The following is a 20,824-nucleotide window of genomic DNA, read 5'->3' on the forward strand; positions in this document are numbered from 1 at the left end:
ACCTTTGGAGGTACTCAAAATCCAACTGGACAGGTTCCCAAGCAGTCCTCTCTAGTTGACCCTTCTTTGAGCGGGGACTTAGACTAGGCAATCTCCAGAGCTCCCTTCCAACCTCAACCATTATGTGATTCCATTCAAAGTACTCTTTGTAGGGAACGCTGGTCCCAGTTTTACTGAGCTGGTATTTAGTGTTATCCTTTTAAAAAAATTGTTGGGTTTGCTGGTAAAAACGCGTTAGGATTTTTTTTTTTTTTTAATTCAGGTTGAACCTTTGACTGCAGGACTTATTTAATGATAGTTTTTTCTTCCATCTCATACTGCTATGACTGAGGATTACTTCTGACTGACAGATTCTTTCTACAGGAAAGAGACTAATATTGTTACTCTGAAGCAGGGTTCAAGTATTTTGAAAAAAGTTAATTTCTAGTACTCCTTTTTTCTTGTGTATATATGCAGGGAAAAAACCAAACTTGAATTGAGTAAGTTAGAATTCTGTTTTTCCAGGTTGTGATAGAGTGGGTAGAAAACCTACATTCATGGGTCTTACGTAAATTACATTTCTAACCTTCATTAGCAGCTCTTCATACATCTTAAAAAGTTAAACTTGGAACCATTTCAAGTCTTCTGTTTACATTAATTGCATGTAATTGTTCTTCCTTTTTATATTATTTTGCATTGTTAGTTTTTGTGCATGTTCAATTCTGTGTTTTTTTTCATTGTGATCCTTAAAGTCATCGTCAACTAATTTTATTTTAAATTATTTAGAAACATATAGCTCATGGCCTGGTCCCTGCTGCTACCATAGCTCCTAAACCTGCAGTTCCCCGCACCCCTCCCCCTCGTAGTCCAAACCCTTCTCCAGAAAGGCCCAGGTAGGTTTTGAGTTTTGGTTTTTTGCTTCATCAACTACAATAGCATACTAGAAAAGCATGATTAGAATAATTGCATGTCCTTGCTGCAGTATTTACATAAACCTCTTCATAAATAGAATATATTTTTAACTGGGGCAGTTCCCTTCTTTGAATTTTAAAGATACCTATTTTTCTCCCACTCCTAAGCATGCTAAAAAATTAGAACAATAACCATTATGAATATGTAACTTATAAATCTGAGTCAATTAAAGACAAATGGACTATTTAAAGTTAGGGCCATTTTTAATTTGGCTGCTACAGCAGAGTGTAGGACTATAGCAGTACTAGTACTGTGAGTCAGGAAATTTTAACTCATGAGAAAAGCATAAATTAAACGTTACCAACATGCCATTTTATTGCATATTAAAAAAAGTGGGGACTTAAAAAACTGGCATGTAAAACTGTGTTGGATTGGATTTGAGTTAGCTATATAGGCAAGTTAAAGAGAAAATGCAAATTTATTCTTCTTTTAATTTGTACTTTATTATGGTTTTTCTTCTACATTTTCTCTGTGTTTAGTTCAATTCTAGTTGTTTTCTATGGTCTTTCTAGTGTCTGTAACATTCCTACTTAATCCTAGTTCGTTTCTTCTTCCTTTTTGACCTACAGTTGTTGTTATTCCTGTTACAGTCCTCACCGTTTCTCTCCTTTAATCTTTGTTCCTACTTGTTTTTTCCTCTTCATCTCACCCTTCTCTGTACTCCGCAGCATCCCACAAATAGGCATTTCTATCTACTTATGCTTGCCCTAGTTTGCAACGTGCCAGCATTTGTTAACAGCTCCAGAGTCATCAGTAAAAGGTTCGGAGTAGGGAATAATTGAAACTAGGAGACAAAATAGCAGAATGTGGAACACTTTTTCAACACAATGCCAGGTAGTATTGTTATGGCTAAAGTAAATGCTAAGTACTGTAAATTATCGATGTCAATTTTGGGAATGTAACCTAGTATATTCCATGATTTTCATGCACGTGATTTGGGAAAACGGATAGGTATTGTACTTTACTCTTAGATAGCTGCGCAACGATAGCTTGTGCAGTTTTGCACTTTACTTTGGGAGTTAACAGTTTATAACCAGTCCCTTAGCGCTTTCAGTGGTGTTTATGCTTGTTAACTGTGAACCTTTTGCTTTGCTTAAATAGTGAAGACCTTTTGCAATAGAAAAAAAATATAAAATATGGAGCACAGAGAAAACATCAGTATTGTTTCATTGCTTTATTCTGTTTTCTTCCAGATCTGCTCTAGCAGCAGCTATCCTTGCAACAACACTAACGGGGCGCACTGTTGCTATTCCTCAGCCTCGGCAGCGATCACTTTCTGAAAGTGATTCCACCTATGTGGAACAAGAATGTTTTGAACCATATGCGACAGTCACAGAGCTCAGAATGGGGTAGTGTATACTTTCTGTTTTGATATACTAGAAATAGAATCTTTCAATGATACAATTTTACCAAAGAGTTACAGCAAACTCCTGCTGTTATAGCCACTTACTTTTTTTGTCACCACATCCTAAATTGGGTCTGAAGTGTCTACAGTCTTTACTCCTTTTCTCGTAAAGTGATGTCATGCATGCAGTCTTCAGAGAGGGAGATTTGGATTGTACAAGAGTCACAAGTAAAACCATATATTATTTCTGCCAAATGATGATCAATTATACAAACAGTTAATCACTGAGGAATCATCTGAATTACATGTTGGATATTTCTTTTGTGCTAAGTAATTATTTCAGACTCTTCTTTCAGTAGAATTAGCAATGTTCTATCTCTAATCTGGCATTTTGTTTTAAGATAGAGAAGAAAATGTAGCTCCAGTGTTAATCATCTATTTTAAAGCATACACATAGGCTAGATTCCTTGTTTGCAGCTAATAGAAGCTTAGATGTCTATTTGTGTTGGCTGACTGGACTTTTGTATATTGTGAGACTGATGGTTCTACTTTACTAGTGTTTTGGGGCTTTTTTTGGAAGAGTAAGCAACACTGAAACAGGCTTTAAACTGCTTTCTACTTGCAGGCCCAACTGGAAACTTGATGGTAGTGACAGATCTCCTGTACAGTCCCTGGAAATATCAGGCAATTATCGTGAAGATGAGGACATGGATACCTATCTTTCAGATGCTGACAAAGAGGCAGAGTCCAGCTGTCAGAGTAATGAGAAAAAGGGAGAAAGCTTTAGCACCGATGCTATTTATGCTGTTCCCTGCAAAAATAAAAAGGTAGGATTTTCAAATGTGTTATTTCCTTTACAGTGTTCTAATATGTTAATGCAAATATTAATTACTTCTAAGGCTTTTCATTCTCCTCTTACTCTTCAGAGATTTATTCAATTTTTATTTCACATGCTTCCTTTTGTGGTTCATTTACTCTTACACGAGTTAGGTTTGTTTGTTGATCCTCACAGATTCCATATCTTTGATTATTAGGAGCCTTTTCTTATTAGGAAAACACTGGTATTGTGTATAATTATTGTGTATAATTTAGTCTTGTAAAATGTCCAGTATTTTACATCGAGCGTGATACCTATATAGTACATTATTTTTTAAAAGCACTAGGAACTTTCCTTTTAAATGGTGAAAGCTTAGTTAATGATTCAGTATTGTGCTAATGAGCAGAGACCTATATAGAGACGGAGATTCAGTATCAAACAAAATAAATTATCTTGTTGTCTTGAAGACCAATGGATTTTTCTGTGTTATGGTTTTGGGTTGTCTTAACCAGCAATAAGCAGCTTAATACTCCTGAGGCACATTTAAAGTTCAGTCCAAAATGTAACAAAAATTTAACAAACAGGAAGAAGTAACTGAGTAGTAAAGAGACAATAAAATGGTATGTTTGTGAAAGAAATCAGAAAACACCCCAGGTGAAGAGATAGTAGTCAGTAAGACGAGAGAAGGGGGGGGGCAGGGAAAAAGGGAGTGAGTAGAATATGGGGGACACTGGTATGCAATCAACAGGGGAAAAACAGAGAAGGCAGTGTTAAAAATTATTCATGAATCCCTCAGTGCTGTGATACAATAGACAAATGGTTGATCTTTTATTAAGAGCAAGTTTAGATACGACACAGAAAACCAGTGAATGTAGGATAATATCACAGACTCTTGTGACTCAATAAGGTGACAGGGAATATTTGCCCTGTGAACTAAATGACGATCATAGTTTCCTACCTCTTGTTGATCATTGCAGGATTTAGATTTTACCTACACAGAGCCCTGAAACAAAAAAAAAAAGATGTCTCGTTATTTGTGACTGGGACATTAGTACACTAAAGGTTTCATACAGATGTCGAGATGTGGGCTATTTTAACAGTGTTACCATGATTTAGATAGGCTTGTCTTATTTTTACATAGGAAGAGTTTCCACCATCTCCTAGTACTAATGCTGACAAGAAAGAGGTGCCTTCTCAGGAAACTGAGTTTCAGGTGCTGGTGGATGAGTCAAATGCGCAAATAGAAGGTAAATAAACTTACTTTAAGTCAAAATGCCATACCTTTTTAATACCCATGGGAAAAATAATTTTTGAATAAAATACATTTAATACTATATGATAGTGATATAATTCTTTTTTTTTAAAAAGGGCAATGAAAGAAATGCTACTAAATACTTAGCCATTTCTAGTAGTTGAAGAAAACTAAAAATCTGCATAAAGAGGGAAGATTGGTCTATATTCACTGTATAACTGAAACTCCCAAACATCCACTATCAGCCAGTGTAAAAAGGGGCGGGGGGGCGAAGAAAGTTTTGTGAACTCTTTGTCTAGTACAGTCATTCTCTATTCTGTTGATATATGTGCCAGAATCAATCCAGTTTATACTCTGGAAACTATTGGAGTATTACTGTGTTCAAAAAGTGGAAAAAAGTAGAAACTATCAATGTTAAAAAAAAAAAAAAAAAAAAAAAAAAAAAAAAAAAAAGCTAAAGGGATAGAAGAAAACATTTTTAATCAGTCACTTTTTTTGGATAAAAGGTGTCCTGTCTGAAAATCAGCAGTAAGAATTTTTTTTTTTTCTATAATCAAATCACATGATACTAGGATTGTTTATCTTTTCTACAGAAGTTGTATCATTCTTGCAGTCTTTTAAGGTCTGGGCCTGACCATCAGGTGACAGAGGAAGGTTCTGACAGAATAGAGAGCTGAACATGGTCATCAGTCTCAGGTTATCACCCTAAGCTCTGAATTGTTAAGCTTCACAAATAATTTTTTTGCAATAAGTAATTTCATTAGATCAGGGACATTTTGTTCATAACCGGACCTGTCATTAAGCTATTTTCTTGTAACAATAGAATATTGTGCAGAAAAAATTATGACGAGAGCAAAACCAATCTACCTGGATAGGAGTTTTATTGCATAATTATCTTGTCCATTATTTTAAAATCAGGAAAACAGGAAATCAGAATTTTTTCTAGAGCTGCAAAATGCAGTTTTTACGGAGGATGGCAGCACTCCAGTAGCTATTGGATAGGAAAGAGGAAGCAGAACTGAGTCCATTTTGAAAAATCTTTGTCTTTCTAAGTTTTATTCATGTTGGATCCCAGTGTTGTTTCAATATTATTTCAGTAGAGTTATTTGAAAAGCTTTATAGAGAACAATATCCAGAAAGAATGGGTTGCCTTGATAAAACCATTTGGGAAGTGGATGTCTTAAACTGAAAAGAATAGGATATATAAACCGTTTCTAATCCCTCTTCTACATAGTAAGCGCTGCAGATCTTGGAAGCTGTCAGATTTGCACTTGCCTTGTTCAGAGATGCAACAGGATTCAAGCCCAGTAAAATCGATGAAAATATTTCATTTGTCCTTTAGTCAAATTCTAAAATAATAGTGGAAGACAAAAATACAGCTTAATTTCTTCCATAGTTGCATCTATACAGTGTGAGGTAACGTAAGGTCTCACATCAGTATCCTGATACACTGTGAAAGAGATAATGGAAAGATAGTCATCTGATTTGTGGTTTGGGGAGGACTTTCTTACATTTATTTGCAGTATATAATATGTGTGCTTACATGTACATATGAACCCTTACAGTTTATGGACTTACAGATACTTTTGTTTTTATTTGACTGAAAGATCTGTTTTTCTTTAGCAGAAGACCAACATCTTGGCTTGAATTTAAAGGTAAGACTTATATGAAAGTTGACTTGTGATGCATTTTGGAAGAAAAGTTGTTATAAATTGCTGACAGTTTACAGTCACTTAAAAGAATACTTACTGCCACTAGGGAATCTTTTTTGGAGTACGAGAATGGCTAATCATTCCTTTTGAAAAAATATTACTATATAGGTAAATAGGCCATACAAAAGTTAGGGTGGGGTTTTTTTGGTGGTTTGTGTGGGGTTTTTTTTTGTTTTTTTTTTTAATATATCTTCTGTTGTTCCTCATGCGAAAGAAAGAAACTGAGAGTGGGAGACATCATGTTATAGCAAGAGATAGCTCTTACTGATAATTTTCAAATTTTGAGCCTGGCTTCACTAGACTTTTATCTAGTTTTCCAGCTGGGCCCATTTGACTGCTTTCATAAGCTTGAAAAAGAATACCCAAAAGTTTAGTTTCTCAGATCAACTTGCTGGAATATTATTTACAAAAATGGTCAGTTCTTCTATTGTTAACATCACTTCTTTTCTTCAAGTTCTTGATGACATATATTTTCTTTTGAAATTGTTCATGAGTTTTGACTCGTTTAGTCATCAGTGTCTTGGTATGTTAAATTACATGGCATCATATCCTTGCAGAACTTCACTGCTGTTTCATAAAAATGTGGAGAAAGTTTGTATATTGATCATGTTCACCTCAAGGAAATACATTAGTATGAATTCAGCCTGTAGTTCTTTCCTGATGAAAGAACCTTCTGAAAATGTAAAAATAGGTACTTTTTTTTTTTACCAGCAAAGGGAGAACAAAGTTCTTCAACTTTGTTGAAGAACATTTTTCATTTTAATTTATTTGCTGATTCCCAGTTAGGGACTGACAATTCATATCATAATTGACTATTCTAAAGTCTTACTTTATACAGACTAACAAGTGGGAGCAATACCTATCCTGTTTGGTCAAGAAGCTTCATGTTTATGTAACCTTTATGTCAGCCATAAAATTGTTTTGTGAACTGTACATCTCTGACAACTAAAGAAAATATTAAAGAGTTTCAAGTGTCCACAAGTGACTGATGGCAGTGATAAGTGACAAAATGATGTCAAGATGGGTAAATAAGTTGTATATTGTCAGTAGTGAATCCAACCTTAAATTTTGTTGATATAAAAGAAACTGCTTCACAAGTTCTGTTTCTTAAGTTCTCCAACAGTGATGCTGTTCAGAGTACTTCAGAAAGGATAACTGTTAAAGCCAATTTCTCATTTTTTATTTCTCTGCTAGGAAGAAAAATCATTAGCTGAAAATCTGATACGTGAAAAGCCTCCGCCATCCCCAGGTACTTCTGATTTTGCTATGACTTTACTACACATCTTCACTTTAATAATATGCATCTATATTAAAAAATACACCCACCCTCCCCCCAACGAATTGGGCTTAGAGAATACAAGCAGGAAAATGCATTTCTCATGTACAGGAGATGAGAAAGTGCTAGTGCTCTGTGATATGTATAAAAACAATAGTTCTAGGCTTTTTATATTAGGTGTTTTAGACTTGTTTCTATTTTTCAATCTGAGTGACTTTTGAAGTCTTAAGTAAATGATGGTGAAATGATGTAATCAAATTAAAGCCGTACTGGAACTCTCCAATCCCTTAAGTTTCATCTACACTACAGGATGTCACCATTATTAATGTCACCCATCACAGCTGAAGTGGTAAACATACACGTGATACAAGATACATGGTCTACCTTCAGCTAGTGCCTTATTTGTATGTTACTGCATCCATATAACAATTCCAGGAACAGCACCTCTGAACTTGTGTGTCACGTGGATGGGATGTGTGCCTATCATGAGTTCATGGGGTTTTATGTATTTCTATGCTGTCCAAGAATCTTACGCCTTCTCACAGGAAGATAACAGTGACCATAAGTGCCTGAAATATTACTGAACACGTGAAGCTGTTATATGTCATCAATAACAATAGCTCTGTATTTCAAAACCAGTTCTTGGGTTTCATACATCCTATACTAAGGAACTGTTCTGTACTAAGTTATATTCATGCCTGTATGCTATTACATTATGCTGGCTCTTAAGAGTCTGACAGTAAGGGTAAAACCTCAGCCTTCATTTTAATAGGTAAGCTGTTTAGCCCATACAGATGAAAAGAAAAATTTGAAAGTGATCCATTATTACTGATGCAACAGTATATCCATGATTTTGCAGATGATCTAAAATTTTACTTCTGTAAGGTTTATTAAGTAATTTCTATTCAGTAACAGATCATTGAAGCCTGTTCAGTGGGAAGGAGGGTAAAGCTTTTATTACATAGGTGATTAAAATAAGGAGGGGTCAAGAGGACTGACTAGTCCATGCAGGGCACATACACTTTGCTTATTGCAGTGGATATTTCTGTCTCAGCTCTCTAGTCACTGATACTAGGGAGAGCGAGATCTGCTGATGCTTTCTTTTCCCTTTAAGGAAGGCATGTTTTCAGTGTCTTGAGAGAAAAGTTGGGAACTTGCAGCCACTCCACTATATAGCTCTCTTTCCAAATCCACTTTTTTCATTCTCTCCAGCCTTACCTTTTGGGAGCCCTGAGCTGATTTATAAAGTATCACTCATACATAATGCTAATATTAGAAAAAATGGATTATAATTTGCTGAAACTCGTATTCAAGTCTGAATACCATTTAAATACATTGAACTCTGGCATTACAGATATGTCTATTCGGGCAAGGCAAGCATGGGAAAATATGACTAAAGAAAAGTTCAGAGAACTAAAACAAGAAAACTGGTCTCTGAACAAGGCATACCAGGCTATGGTCCAACAATTTGAGGGAACAAAACAGCAAATGGAAGAACAGCAATTAAAGCTGAAGAGACTAGAACAAGAAAACAGAAGACTTAAAGAAGCTGCAAAGAAGTCACATAGAGAAGGTGGGAGAAACATATAAGCTAGTCTGTAGTCATCTTGTTTAATTTTTCTGATTTCTTACAACCTATTCCTACAGTAGTAGGTTTCCACTCATTGATTTGAGCAAGTATCTATGCAGAAGTAGTTTCTGAACACTATTTTCTACATTTGTAGAAATTTTTTCAAGGAAATCTTACATGATCATGAAAAAAACTTACTTAGTTGTTTGAAATTTAATGGTTTTTTTGTTAGTAATTCTTCATGGGATTATTCCATTACAGTATTTTGAGAGAAGTTCTCTTATGATTCTAGCTTATTGAGATTTTTTTTTTCCTTACAATTAACAAATTATTGTGAACATTTCTTGAATTTTGATTGAACTTTCTTGTTGGACATTTGTTTTAATAGAGGAGGCTACAGAATTACTTTTTCTCAGACAACAAGCACAAGAACTGGTAGATGAAAATGATGCTTTGAAAATGACGGTCCATCGTTTAAATGTAGAATTAAGTCGCTATCAAACTAAATTCAGGCCATTGTCCCAAGAAGAGGTGAGAATCTTTGTTATAAAGGCAGTTTGTACTGAAAAGTCCTATTGTCCTTTCATTCATCTTTTGAGTTTTTAAGACTGTTTTCTCCAAATTTGCCACAGTCTACAAATGGCATAGGCTTTTTCTGAAATTTAAAATAAGCATTTATCGTTAAGTCTAACTTTAAGAAATTACACTTTCTCCTGTATTAGTAAGATATTGAACTTCCAGTTTTGTTGACTTTGTTGGGTGTGTGTTACCTATGCAACACATGTAATTAGAAACATAAGCTTGTTTGGGTTAACAGTTGTGAGTGCAGTAAATAGTGGTTGGTGCTTCAAAAAGCAGGAAATAATTTCAGTATCTTTTAAAAAATCTACTTTAGCATGTAAAACTGAAAAGTTTACCCATGAAAGGACCACCACCACCATGGCTGGTAAGTAAAATAATATTTTCACTTATCTGTTCATTCCTTTCTAAGTAAAGTAGTAAAATTTCTTTACTGGAACCAAAATATTCAGGATATTATTTAGTTACTCTGCTGAACTATCACATACTAGAATATTATGAACATTTATGTTTGTTGCATAAAAAGATGTAGGGCAGAACTTTGCAATGAATGTGTGCAGCTCCAGTTGAATTTACAGTAAGCTACTGACTGCATAAAATCACCAGCTTTGAACTGCTGAATGCAAATTAAGTAGAAGTACTGTTACCCTGAGAATCATAAATAGCATCTTCACTTAGTATTGCCTAGCATGTAGTTTGCTTCAAGGTCTGTTCCTTAGTTGTTAATCTTCTGTTGTGATTATTTTTAAGATGATACTAAAAGAAAATAGCATATTTCAGTGATCCTGATGGTAGGAATGGTCACGGGTCTACTAGTAGCCTATGAACTTCTGGCAAGGATAAGTCAAATAGTTTGTGAAATTGAATGCATTTGTAATATGTGAAACAATTTCTGCTTGAAATGCTAATCAGATCTTAAATTTTCCTTCCTCACTGTTATTCAGAACTATACAGAAATAGGAAAGTCCTCCTTCTGCTCTGTCTTTTTAGCTATAATATCCAAGAATCACATACATATGTATTTAGTTTTAAAGATGCAGGTTTGAGAGTGTAAAAATTCCTTTCCCACTTACTAATGAATCTGGACTAAATTTGATTATTATTAACTATATTCACTGTAGTGTTCCAGTTTGGTTTCATATTCATTTGCATCCACATTCTGCTGTGTTACAAACACTGATAAGCAATAGCAGCTTTTTAGTGAAGTGTTCAAGTATAGCATCCAGCCTTGTCCTTCCCAAAGCTTACTCCTGAAGCGGTGCTATTAAGTGCTTCTGCAGCATCATTTTGCATATGGTGGTCTGTGTGCTTGTGTAAGTAAGTCCTGCACTTTTGTCTGCAAGGCATATAAAAAAACCCTTAATAGTTTTTAAAACTCAGAGTATATAGCAGAAGTAAAAAATATTGATGAGATTATGGTTTGTAATTGATTTATGTGGATTTTTTTTTTTTAAGTTGGATATGAAGTATTTGTCACCTCTTCTGTTGGCATATGAAGATAGAATAAAAGAAAAGGAAGATTTAAATCTTGAACATGAGGCAAGTTGCCATTTAAAGAAATATACTTCTACACTAAAGCAGAAACAAGTTACTAGATTTTTTTTTAAAGAGATTTGTCAAAGCTGTTTTCTGCCTAAAATTAAAAGTGACTTCGTTTTACTTTTCCATGCATAGTTATTGTGCTATCTTATCCTGCTTGGCTTGCTTGCTTTTTGTCAGCCTGTTCAGATGTAGAAGCAGGCACTACAGTGAGATGTACAAGAATTGTGCTCTCTGCATAGAGTAAACCATAAACACAGCGGTAGAAAGAATTTACTATTGTCATTCATAATGGGGATTCAGTGCCCTCTATAGCTAATCCTCCAGTTACAGGCCTGTGGATTTTGTGGTAGAAGAATATTTATTTCTAGATATTTAAGGAATGGGTATTAAGGAATGGGTATTCTTTTTGCTCTTCGGAAGTATTTTTTTTGTCACTGAATCTTTGAAAAAATGGTGATTTGCTTCAGAGCAGAACTGCCATAGCTTTTCAAAATAATTTATTTCCTTCAAAAAATTAAGCCATAAAATGAGCAGAAAACACCGAGGGTTTTATATATTACTGTAAATTCACTGTATTATCCTACCATATTCAAATTCATGTCATTCATACTGAAAATGTGTAGTATCATCTAGTAATTTCCAGAATTTGTTTTTTTAAATCCATATTTTAAGGATCTACAACTTGCTTAATTCAAATGACACTTGGCAAAAATGTGGCACAATTCAAATACTTACATTATTTTAAATCAAATAGTAATATTTGATTACTATTTGAAGTCTGGTATGCACATCTGAATTAAAGATTAGTGAGTAGTGAGATAACATGCTGTTAACAGAAGAATTAGAAGGCACCCAGGCATGTATATTTATAAAAGTTTTTGTTGATGTAAAAATTAAAACAAAATACTTAGCTCTAAAGAATTTTATGTGGAGTCCTTTGTCTTCCAGGAGGATATGAAGAATTTTAAACTACGAGTTGAAGAGTTGGTGAAGGAGAACGAAGACCTGCATGAGCAATTAAATAAAAATAACTTTATTACCCCTGCAGAATGGCAAGTTGTATTACTAGAAATTAATTTAAAAGCTACTCATTATTTTGCTTGTTGCATGCAAACTCTTAAGATTACAGATCTTAAGGAAAAATTGTGTTCCCCTCAAGCAAATTAAGTTTTTCTGAAGAGTTAATAGGGTCATGGTTATGTCTTGTTGGAACAATGCTGATCTGCAATGCCTGATTAAATAGTGAATGTGCAGTTTTGCACCTGAAGCCCGTGTAATAGTGTTTAGTTTCTGCATAGATTTGGTTAAAAGTAGGTTATTATAAAGGTATCAAAGTCTTTTTTGGTGCTTTAATAAAATAATCTGTATATTTTATGTTTGAATGCTTATATACTGTCCACAAATTCCAAAGCACTCCTTACAGAGGTGTTTCAGCTTAAGAATTTCTGGACTTTTAACACCTTTGCTTTTAATTTTGCCTCTCTGCAAATGAATGAGAGAAGTTTGTATGTCTCTGAGCTGTTTCAGGCTGTCTATAGTCTCTGTCTGGGAAAAAAAAACTTCCATTGTTTCTTTCAACTGGTAATGCTTATCATCTTACATCACCACTGACCTTCCTGTCACAAATAATGAATGTATTTTGTCATTCAGTTTTCATTTCATATTTATCCATTCAGATGAAAACATGCAGAGTCTTAAGTGGTTGAACAATATGAACTCCATCTTAGCTATTAACCGATTTGTAAGTGGCTGATGTGCATTTGCTTCCTTCTTGCATGCTCACTGCAGTAAATTTCACAGTAAATTAGTCAGCTAAACTTACAAACACCTGTGCGCAGAGGTTTTCATGGATACAAGTGTAAGCTGACTTCCATTTCTGTGTTTGCAAAAATCTTCAGGGTAGACTGTTTAAGACTATATTTTTCAGCTGCCAGACAACAATTGTTAGCTGTATAGTTCAGCTTAAATTTTAGTCAGAATATCATTTGATGGTAGGGGGAATTGTCCCTGTCTAGATCTATATACAATAGGATGCATTTTTATCTAGGTCAGGCCACACATGAACAAAGTAGATATATGTTGTGTTAGTTACTGTCATCAGAAATCCTTGGTAACAGTCTATTTTGCTATACTTTGTTTAGATTTAGGCTACTTTTGCTGATTGATGACAACTCTTGAGTTTAAATTCATTTGATATCATCTGACACTCGTACTGTATTTCTACTTGGATTCTGGCTAATGCTTCTCAACTTTTTAAGCTGTTATTCGAATAGCAAATACTTTCTTAAGCTTTTGTTAACATCAGAAAGACTGGGATTGGTTTTCTTGAAAGCTTAATTAAGTAAATCCAAATCGTATCCAAGAATTTATTGCGTGTTTTGAAAACTAATTTGGTTCAGTTACTATTTACATAGCTGTCTCCAAGTCATCTGGCACCATTATGTAGCTTTACTTTCCTCATATGAGAAAAGTTTGAGCGAGCTGGGACTGTTTCGCCTAGAAAAGAGAAGGCTCGGGGGATCTTATCACTGTATAGGGGGAGAGCATAAAGACAGAGCCAGGCTCTTTTCAGTGGTCCCCTATGACAGGACAAGAGGTGGTGGGCACAAACTGAACCACAGGAGGTTCCCTCTGAACATAAGGAAACAGTTTTTCACTGTGAGCACTGCAACAAGCTGTCCAGAGAGGTTGTGGAGACTCAATCCCTAAAGATATTCAAAAGCCACGTGGACATGGTTGTGAGCAGCCGACTCTAGGTGCCCTGCTTGAGCGGGGGGGGGTGGACCAGATGACCTCCAGAGGTCCATTCCAACCTCAACCATTCTATAATGCTGCGATTCTAATTCACACATATATATTCTTCCTTCTTTCTATAGGGAATTTTTGCTGTAGTTAGTCAAAGATTTTAAACATTTAAAATAATTTACATTTTGAGGCTTGTGAGTTCATGTCTCTAATAAGCTTACCTTGGGTCCTGACTTTGCTTTCAATGAGTGTTTTTAATTTTTAAAAATTTTTTTTTTTAAAGTTCAAATACAATTTATAAGTTTACACTGTTGGAAGTCAGTTGTGTTTTTTCTTTGAACATAAGATAAATAAAATATAATACAAATATTAAAAGTCAGTTGTCATTGCAGGCAGCAGCTGCAAACTCAGGCCAAGCTGGTCTTGGAAGAAAACGGATTGTTGATGGAGCAACTTGAAATTCAACAAGCTAAAGCAAAAGATAGTCACAGACAGCATGTTCAAGAAGGTAAAGTGCTTGAGTTGCTAATCATTTGAACTACACCAGAGATGGTACTGCAGGTTTGTTGGGGGGGGGGGGGGGGGGGGGGGGGGTGTTGGTGGTTTTTTTGTTTTGTTTTGGTGGGTTTTTTTTGTTTTTGGTTTTGGGGTTTTTTTGCAACTTCGTATATGCCTACAAAGCATTGCTGAATGCAGGTTAACACTAATACGAGAGCAAGCTCTGGATGTCAGCTGATACTGAAAAGAAATGTCAGTATCAGCTATTGACACTATACAGCATACTCCACTTTGACTTGCTTCCTCTGAAAAAGTGACAACTGCTAAACAGCAGTACACTTATTTTCATAATTTAAGAGCACATTGAACGTTACAGTTTGGTACTTGTGAGGTATTATTTGCTTATTTAAATGTTCAATTCAGAATTTTTAGGGGCTTTTAATTTTCTGCTTTGTAACCAACTTGATATTCCTTGTCTTGTCTGTAAATATTATTTCTTGACCAAGATTAATTCTTCTGCTGATAGTTATTTTTTGCATCGGTAGATTCCTCTGGATATTTCTTGTTAATAGCCTTCTGACTGGATATTAGGAAGAGAACAAGCATGTTATAGTTTAAAATCCCAAAACTGAAAGTAATATTTCTTAGTGAAGTTTAAAAAGCAAAATTGAATCTTAATTCACAGATTAGGATGTTCTGTAAATTTTTAATTGTGTGTGATTAACATAAGTCACTGATGAGAACAGTTCCCTTAAGTGAACCTATATAGCAAAACTCCAATTCTGAAATTTTTCTATTCATCAGCTGCCTAATTCCATAAATACTTTCCTTTCTGCTTTTAAAGTTTCTGAGCTTCTTGTTTAGAGTTCTATCTCTCCATATCCATCTGTATTTAGAAGATAACAACTCATCATACCCAAGACCAAAGGCCAGACAATACCCCAAAATCAGGAGTTCCTCTTTCCAAATCTCAAAATAGCTTGATCTGATATGAGTTGTCAGAACATCCCTGGTAAACACTGACAGATTTTGTTATCTATTGCTGGAGTTCTCACAAGGAAACAAGAGCCCTGATCTTCCATTCAGTTCCTACAACTGTTTTGGCAGTGTATCCAGTGATGGAAATACATACTACAGGAAAAACTCGGAGATCAGTGAACAGAAACTGGGCAGTCTCTAGATGTAGCCTAGTAGATAGGGCACACAAAAGTCATGTTCTGTTTTAGGTTCTTTTCCTGAGTTAGTAAAATCTGAATTAGAGGATTTTTCAGAGTAAAATGGTGTTTCAATAAGCAAATAGCTTTATAGTCCTGAGAAGAAGTAGTCTTGAAGTTTTGGCACTTTTCCAAAACAAACTGCTTGAGACAGGGGGAAAAAAAAAATCCAGACTGTTAAAATACAAAGTGACAAATCCACTGTTACATAATGCTATGAACACCTAAGAATTAACATATTAGTGGTTGAGTTGGAGTTTCACTAGGTGATTGAATTAGTTCTGCTGTACCCACTTGTTTCTTTTTTTCTTCCCAAAAGCTTCAAAATTGACCAAACAGATAATAATCTTAGAACGTAAGAAACAGAGTCAAGAAGAAGAGATAGCAGAGTACCAGAAACAGTTGGAAGCTTTGCGTTCTACTTGTGAAGAGCTGAAAGCCAAACTGGATAGCAGAATAGCAGCAGAGGAGCACTTTGCTTTGGTGAATGATTTAAAAAGGTATGAGTTTACATATGGTGCACAGAGAAGCAATTCTGCAAAGCATTCACAGGAACAGATCCGCATACGCATCACTCTGTAGGTAGGAGGTGAGTGGAAACTTATGCTGGTAATTTAGGAAGGTAACTACCAAAGTGGGAAGAAAGGTAAAGAAATATTTCAAAAATACTGTCTCGCTTTTTACAGACAGTTAAAATTACAGAAGGAAATCCCAGATCTAGAGACATCGGTAGAAGTGTTTCTACCGTAAAGTAGAAATGTACTGCTAAATATACCTTTTTAAATAGTAGAAGATGAGGCATTAAAAATATCATTTTTGTCAAATCTATTTACTTCTATCAACAGTGTATATAAAATGTTCTCATTCTTTTGTTCCCATCTTTGGGAAAATGTCTGAAGGATCCTGAAATTCTGAACTAAAAACGCTAAGTTTCCTCAGTCTTTACAATATGGAAATAACAAAACAGCACAACAGAAAAGTACTGTCATGCAGCATAGTCTGTAATGTTTTTTCTAAAGTCATTCTGTAAATTTGTTTGCTTTCAAGCCTTAGCATAGTGCAAATTACTGTTTCTTGGTACAGTGCCTTCCTGAGAAGTTCTCAGACCTTGTTTTTTGGCACTGCTAGTAATTTCTTTGGAAAAAAAATTAGGAAGGGAATACATTTGCTCTATATAGGGTATCTTTATAATTTAAATTCTATTTCAAGTGCAGTCAGGATGAATTACTTGAATTTTGTTTGTATTATGCTTCATTCATGATTTGATATGTCATGAGATTGTAATACCTCTCTGATGTCACCACTGAACATTAAGCATTCTCAATGTCTCTTTTTCATACCTTCAACATGGGTATCTTACTGTAACTCAGCTTTTTAGTGAAGTAGGTTCATACATGATGCCTGTTCTATGGTGTTGGTTTTTGCAGCCATTTACAACAGGAGCAGGAGAAAAAGCGCTGTGAGGTGGAAGATCTAATGGGAAAGATAGCATCACTGCAAGCTCAAAACAAGAAACTGCTTTTAGAGAAAAATAACTTCATGGCTGACAACAAGATCCTGGAAACTGAGATGGAAATGACACAAAAGACAAACAGGTCATATCACATTCTTATTTTCTTATATAGAAATACTTGTATTTCTAAAACAACAGCAGAAATATCTGTAAAAACATTGTCCGACATCCCACAGTGTGTAATTTCTACTTATTACAGAAAAAACATGTTTCCCAAACACATCTTTGTCACATCTGAAGGCCTGGTTGTCAAGTAACTTTGCTAGGCTTTATATGTTTTCGTGCACACTTTTCTATGTCTACATGCAAATTAAGAATATATCTTTAATGCTAGTAGTTAGCTATAGCAATTAATCATTTGTTTACTCACCTGATAAAATAGGGTCTTACACTATTTGCAGACCTTCTCATGCACCTGACTGGTTCAGAGTTGGGCTCACAATACTTTAAAAACAATATTATTGTTGTGCTTCTTCAGAAACATGAGCTTGTAGCCATTGCACAAATTGTTCTTTAGAATCATTGTTACTTTTGTTATTCACACAACATATTCTATGAAAAACAGGTCCAAAAAGTGGGAAATGATACTTTCACCATCGCAAATATTTTGAGCCAGTGTGTCTTTAACAGTATTTTTGATTATTTGAGACTTGTACAAGTTGATTTGCACATGCAATGCAAGTTCTTTTAATGCCATTATTATTTCCCAATCTGAAGATTTTCCTTTTTCTGTTAATTTTATAGGCGACTGAAGAAGAAAACAGGTCTTTTGAAACTGCAGTTGGAGGAAGCAGTAGAAAAAGAAGTTGCAGCCCATCACTATCTAACAAACCTTATTGGTTTGGTGGAGAAGATAGCTCAGGAACGTGATCATCTTATTTTTTTGGTAATTACCTTTAAATAATTAATATGACTTAATTGATAGTTCATACAATTACCATCTGTCCTGGTTTCAGCTGGGATAGAGTTAATTGTCTTCCTACCATCCTACTGGCACAACTTACTGTTAATTTGAATTATCAAAAAAGAAAGTACAATTTCAGTTTGAGGATTTAGCTATTTAAATATACTTTTGCAAATAGGATAGGAGCAGTAAAAGATTATTTTCTAGAAGAGTGGTTAAAAGCAACTACCCTACTTTCTGGAGACAACGTAATTAAGCCTCAATTCACATCAGCATTAGGGTCTGCAATGGTATGTATCAAGTTTAAAAGAATTTTTTAACCTCATTTTAGAGATTGGCTTCAATTGTTGAAGCTACACCTGTTGAAAAATAGTACACAATCATAAATTTTTAATACATATTTCTGAATCTAAAGGTAAACTATGATCCTTGAAGTGATCTGTATGGCGCTTCTGCTGTGGATGCACATGCACGTTATTGCTCCTTTTTGGTAAGCAGTCATTTTGACAGGCTGTTTTTTTGGAACAACTCCGGTTTAGTGGAAGTGTCTGGCATGAAAGTTACTGGGCTTTTTATAGGTACACTTTGTTTCTTTTACAAGATCTTGGACACAATTTCAAATTTACATATTTGTACTCTTGTCTTCAAATTGGTCCTGGAAACCATTTCACAAAACTTTGTTAAAGCTTGTTTTGCTTGATCAAGTAGTAGACAAAGGTTGTCATCAGTATCAGGTAAAAAGATTCTATAGCGGTTAATTCCTAATTCTAGAAGAGGAACTATGGTGACCCAACTCAAATCCTTTTCCACTGCAAGCTGGACTTTAGGATTGTGAAACTAGGCACAATAAATGTCCCCTAGGAATTAGGGGAACTGGTTCTTATCTTGTCTCTGGTATATCTATTTTCAAATACTTGGCATACCACATTAGAAATATCACAGAAATCCAGAATTACCTGTAAGTACAAGGTGTGCCATTTGACTAATAATAACCTAGTAGATGTTCAGAATACTTTTAGCACTAAAAGCCTGTTTCAAAAGGAAAGATATCTTAACATAACTTTAATCACCACAAGGTCGTGGAAACCCTATCTTTGCAAGTGTGCAGTATTTGACATCATATTTTTTCCTTCTGAAGCCTGCACCTGAAAGTACACACTAGAAAATCAAATTTCATGGATGTGCAAAAAGCTCAGGTCTGTGGAAAGCAGCCCAAAATGCAGTCAACTATGGCCTATCTTTCTTTAGACAGGCATAAACTGATCCAGCAGTTAGAAGCCAGTCCTGTCGTGCAAAACAGAATTTATCTCTTCCTTTCGGATCACATTCTCTTGTGTATGATAATGATACCTACTTACTTGCTGTCCATTATTTCTCCATTTTGTGGCTTCGATACTAAACAGTGCACAAGTCTTGCTTTTTTTTTTATGAATTCACTGTGTCTGGGCTGACAGCAGAGATACTCTGAGACAAACTTTTCTACTGAAATAGTCTAGTATCAGTAAAACCTTCAAATAGCCAGTTTACTTTGCTGCCTGGTAGAGCTGAATTAGAACAACCTGTTCCTACTTTTAATCGCTGAACTTAAAACCTACCTTGGCAGAAAGTTAGACTGCAGGTGTCTTGTAGTCAGGTAATCTGATTAGGTTGTCTAATGGGAAGGCCTAGAAAACAAAAAAAAAATTAGAGTCAGACCCTAATGATTATGAAGAGCCACTACTGAGCATGATGTATAATAAAAAATGTATTATCATTCCCCCACCTCAAAATTCAGTAATGTCAGGTTTAGTTACTCAGTTCAGCTACTGCTGTTACCCTAGCCTTATTCTTTTTTAATTCACTAATTGAATTAAAGCATTGAAATTCATTTAATGCAGATTTAATGCAGAAGAACAGGGAGAGGAGAAAGGGTACAGCACTCTAAGAAATTAGCCTATATTTTTACTTAATGAGGATTAAAAAAATAAAAGTCCGTAGTAACCACGTCTCCACAGAAATAAATGGATAGTCTTAAATTTACCGTTTCCAGGAACAGCGATAGCTTACTGATAAATCCAGTAAAACAGCAGCAACAAATTTATTTAAAACAATTTTCGTAGTGCAACACTGATGATGAACTGTAATCCTGAGTTAGCAGCTGTCAAAATGATTCTTTTATTGTATTGTATGATTCAGATACCACACAGTAAATCAAAATGTCACTGACTGAGCACAGAGCTCACAGACTCCAGCGATGCTAGTTAATTTTGACTTCTTTCACAGAAGATGTGTCTCTGGAGTGAGGGTAGTTCAAGGTGGTCAGACATTGCTGTTTCTAAAACCTGGTTATTTCTCTCTTGAATGCTTTCAGTGGATTTAACAGTTGAAACCTCTTACAGTTTTAAAATTATTTAATCGTTCACAGCTTATGCAGTTTTTGTTTGGTTTACTTTTTATATCTGAGAGAGAATGTAGTGCTTATGAAATGATGGAAAGAGTCATAAGAGGGAAGCCTTTCATAAGACACGTCAGACTCCTTGCCTGAACCCCTGCCAATTTCAAGGGCTCTTTTGAGAGCAGACTACTAAATCTGACCCAGAAGGATGAGTCTCATGCATACAAATGGGATCCCTACATATACGTACATCTGTAGAAAAATACCCCAAATTGGTTGGGTTTACAGTATCAGTAGCTGTAATCCTTTCAGAATAAAACTGTTTCAAGGTATTATTTTGTTAGCGAGATAGTAGTCGCCATCAATTGTCAAATTATTAATTAGCCATTATTAGAATAATTTTCAGGATTCTTTATCCATCTTGGTTCTTCAGACTATCGGAGCTCAAAACAGAATAGCTTTGTCTTCCTCGGTGTATGTATTTTGTCTGCCCTGTCTAAAGTTATGATTACATTTAGTTACCTATACTATA

General features: G+C 35.0%; 1 protein-coding gene across 8 annotated transcripts in view; it reads left to right on the plus strand.

The window, feature by feature from the left end:
* CEP89 (centrosomal protein 89) overlaps positions 1-20,824 on the plus strand; it is a 42,214-nt gene that overhangs the window by 931 nt on the left and 20,459 nt on the right. For 3 of the 8 annotated variants that reach the window (XM_030025931.1, XM_041126107.1, XM_041126106.1), the window contains exons 2-16: positions 766-872; positions 2,145-2,300; positions 2,922-3,123; positions 4,255-4,360; positions 5,989-6,020; positions 7,272-7,326; positions 8,708-8,926; positions 9,312-9,454; positions 9,819-9,869; positions 10,958-11,041; positions 11,993-12,096; positions 14,182-14,297; positions 15,821-16,001; positions 16,929-17,096; positions 17,759-17,900. In XM_030025931.1, the coding sequence (XP_029881791.1) occupies positions 766-872; positions 2,145-2,300; positions 2,922-3,123; positions 4,255-4,360; positions 5,989-6,020; positions 7,272-7,326; positions 8,708-8,926; positions 9,312-9,454; positions 9,819-9,869; positions 10,958-11,041; positions 11,993-12,096; positions 14,182-14,297; positions 15,821-16,001; positions 16,929-17,096; positions 17,759-17,900 (1,866 nt within the window). The other 5 variants (XM_041126105.1, XM_030025932.1, XM_030025937.1 and 2 more) reach the window with 5 other exon arrangements.

The sequence above is a fragment of the Aquila chrysaetos genome, chromosome 9, assembly GCF_900496995.4.
Source record: "Aquila chrysaetos chrysaetos chromosome 9, bAquChr1.4, whole genome shotgun sequence".
NCBI lineage: Eukaryota > Metazoa > Chordata > Aves > Accipitriformes > Accipitridae > Aquila > Aquila chrysaetos.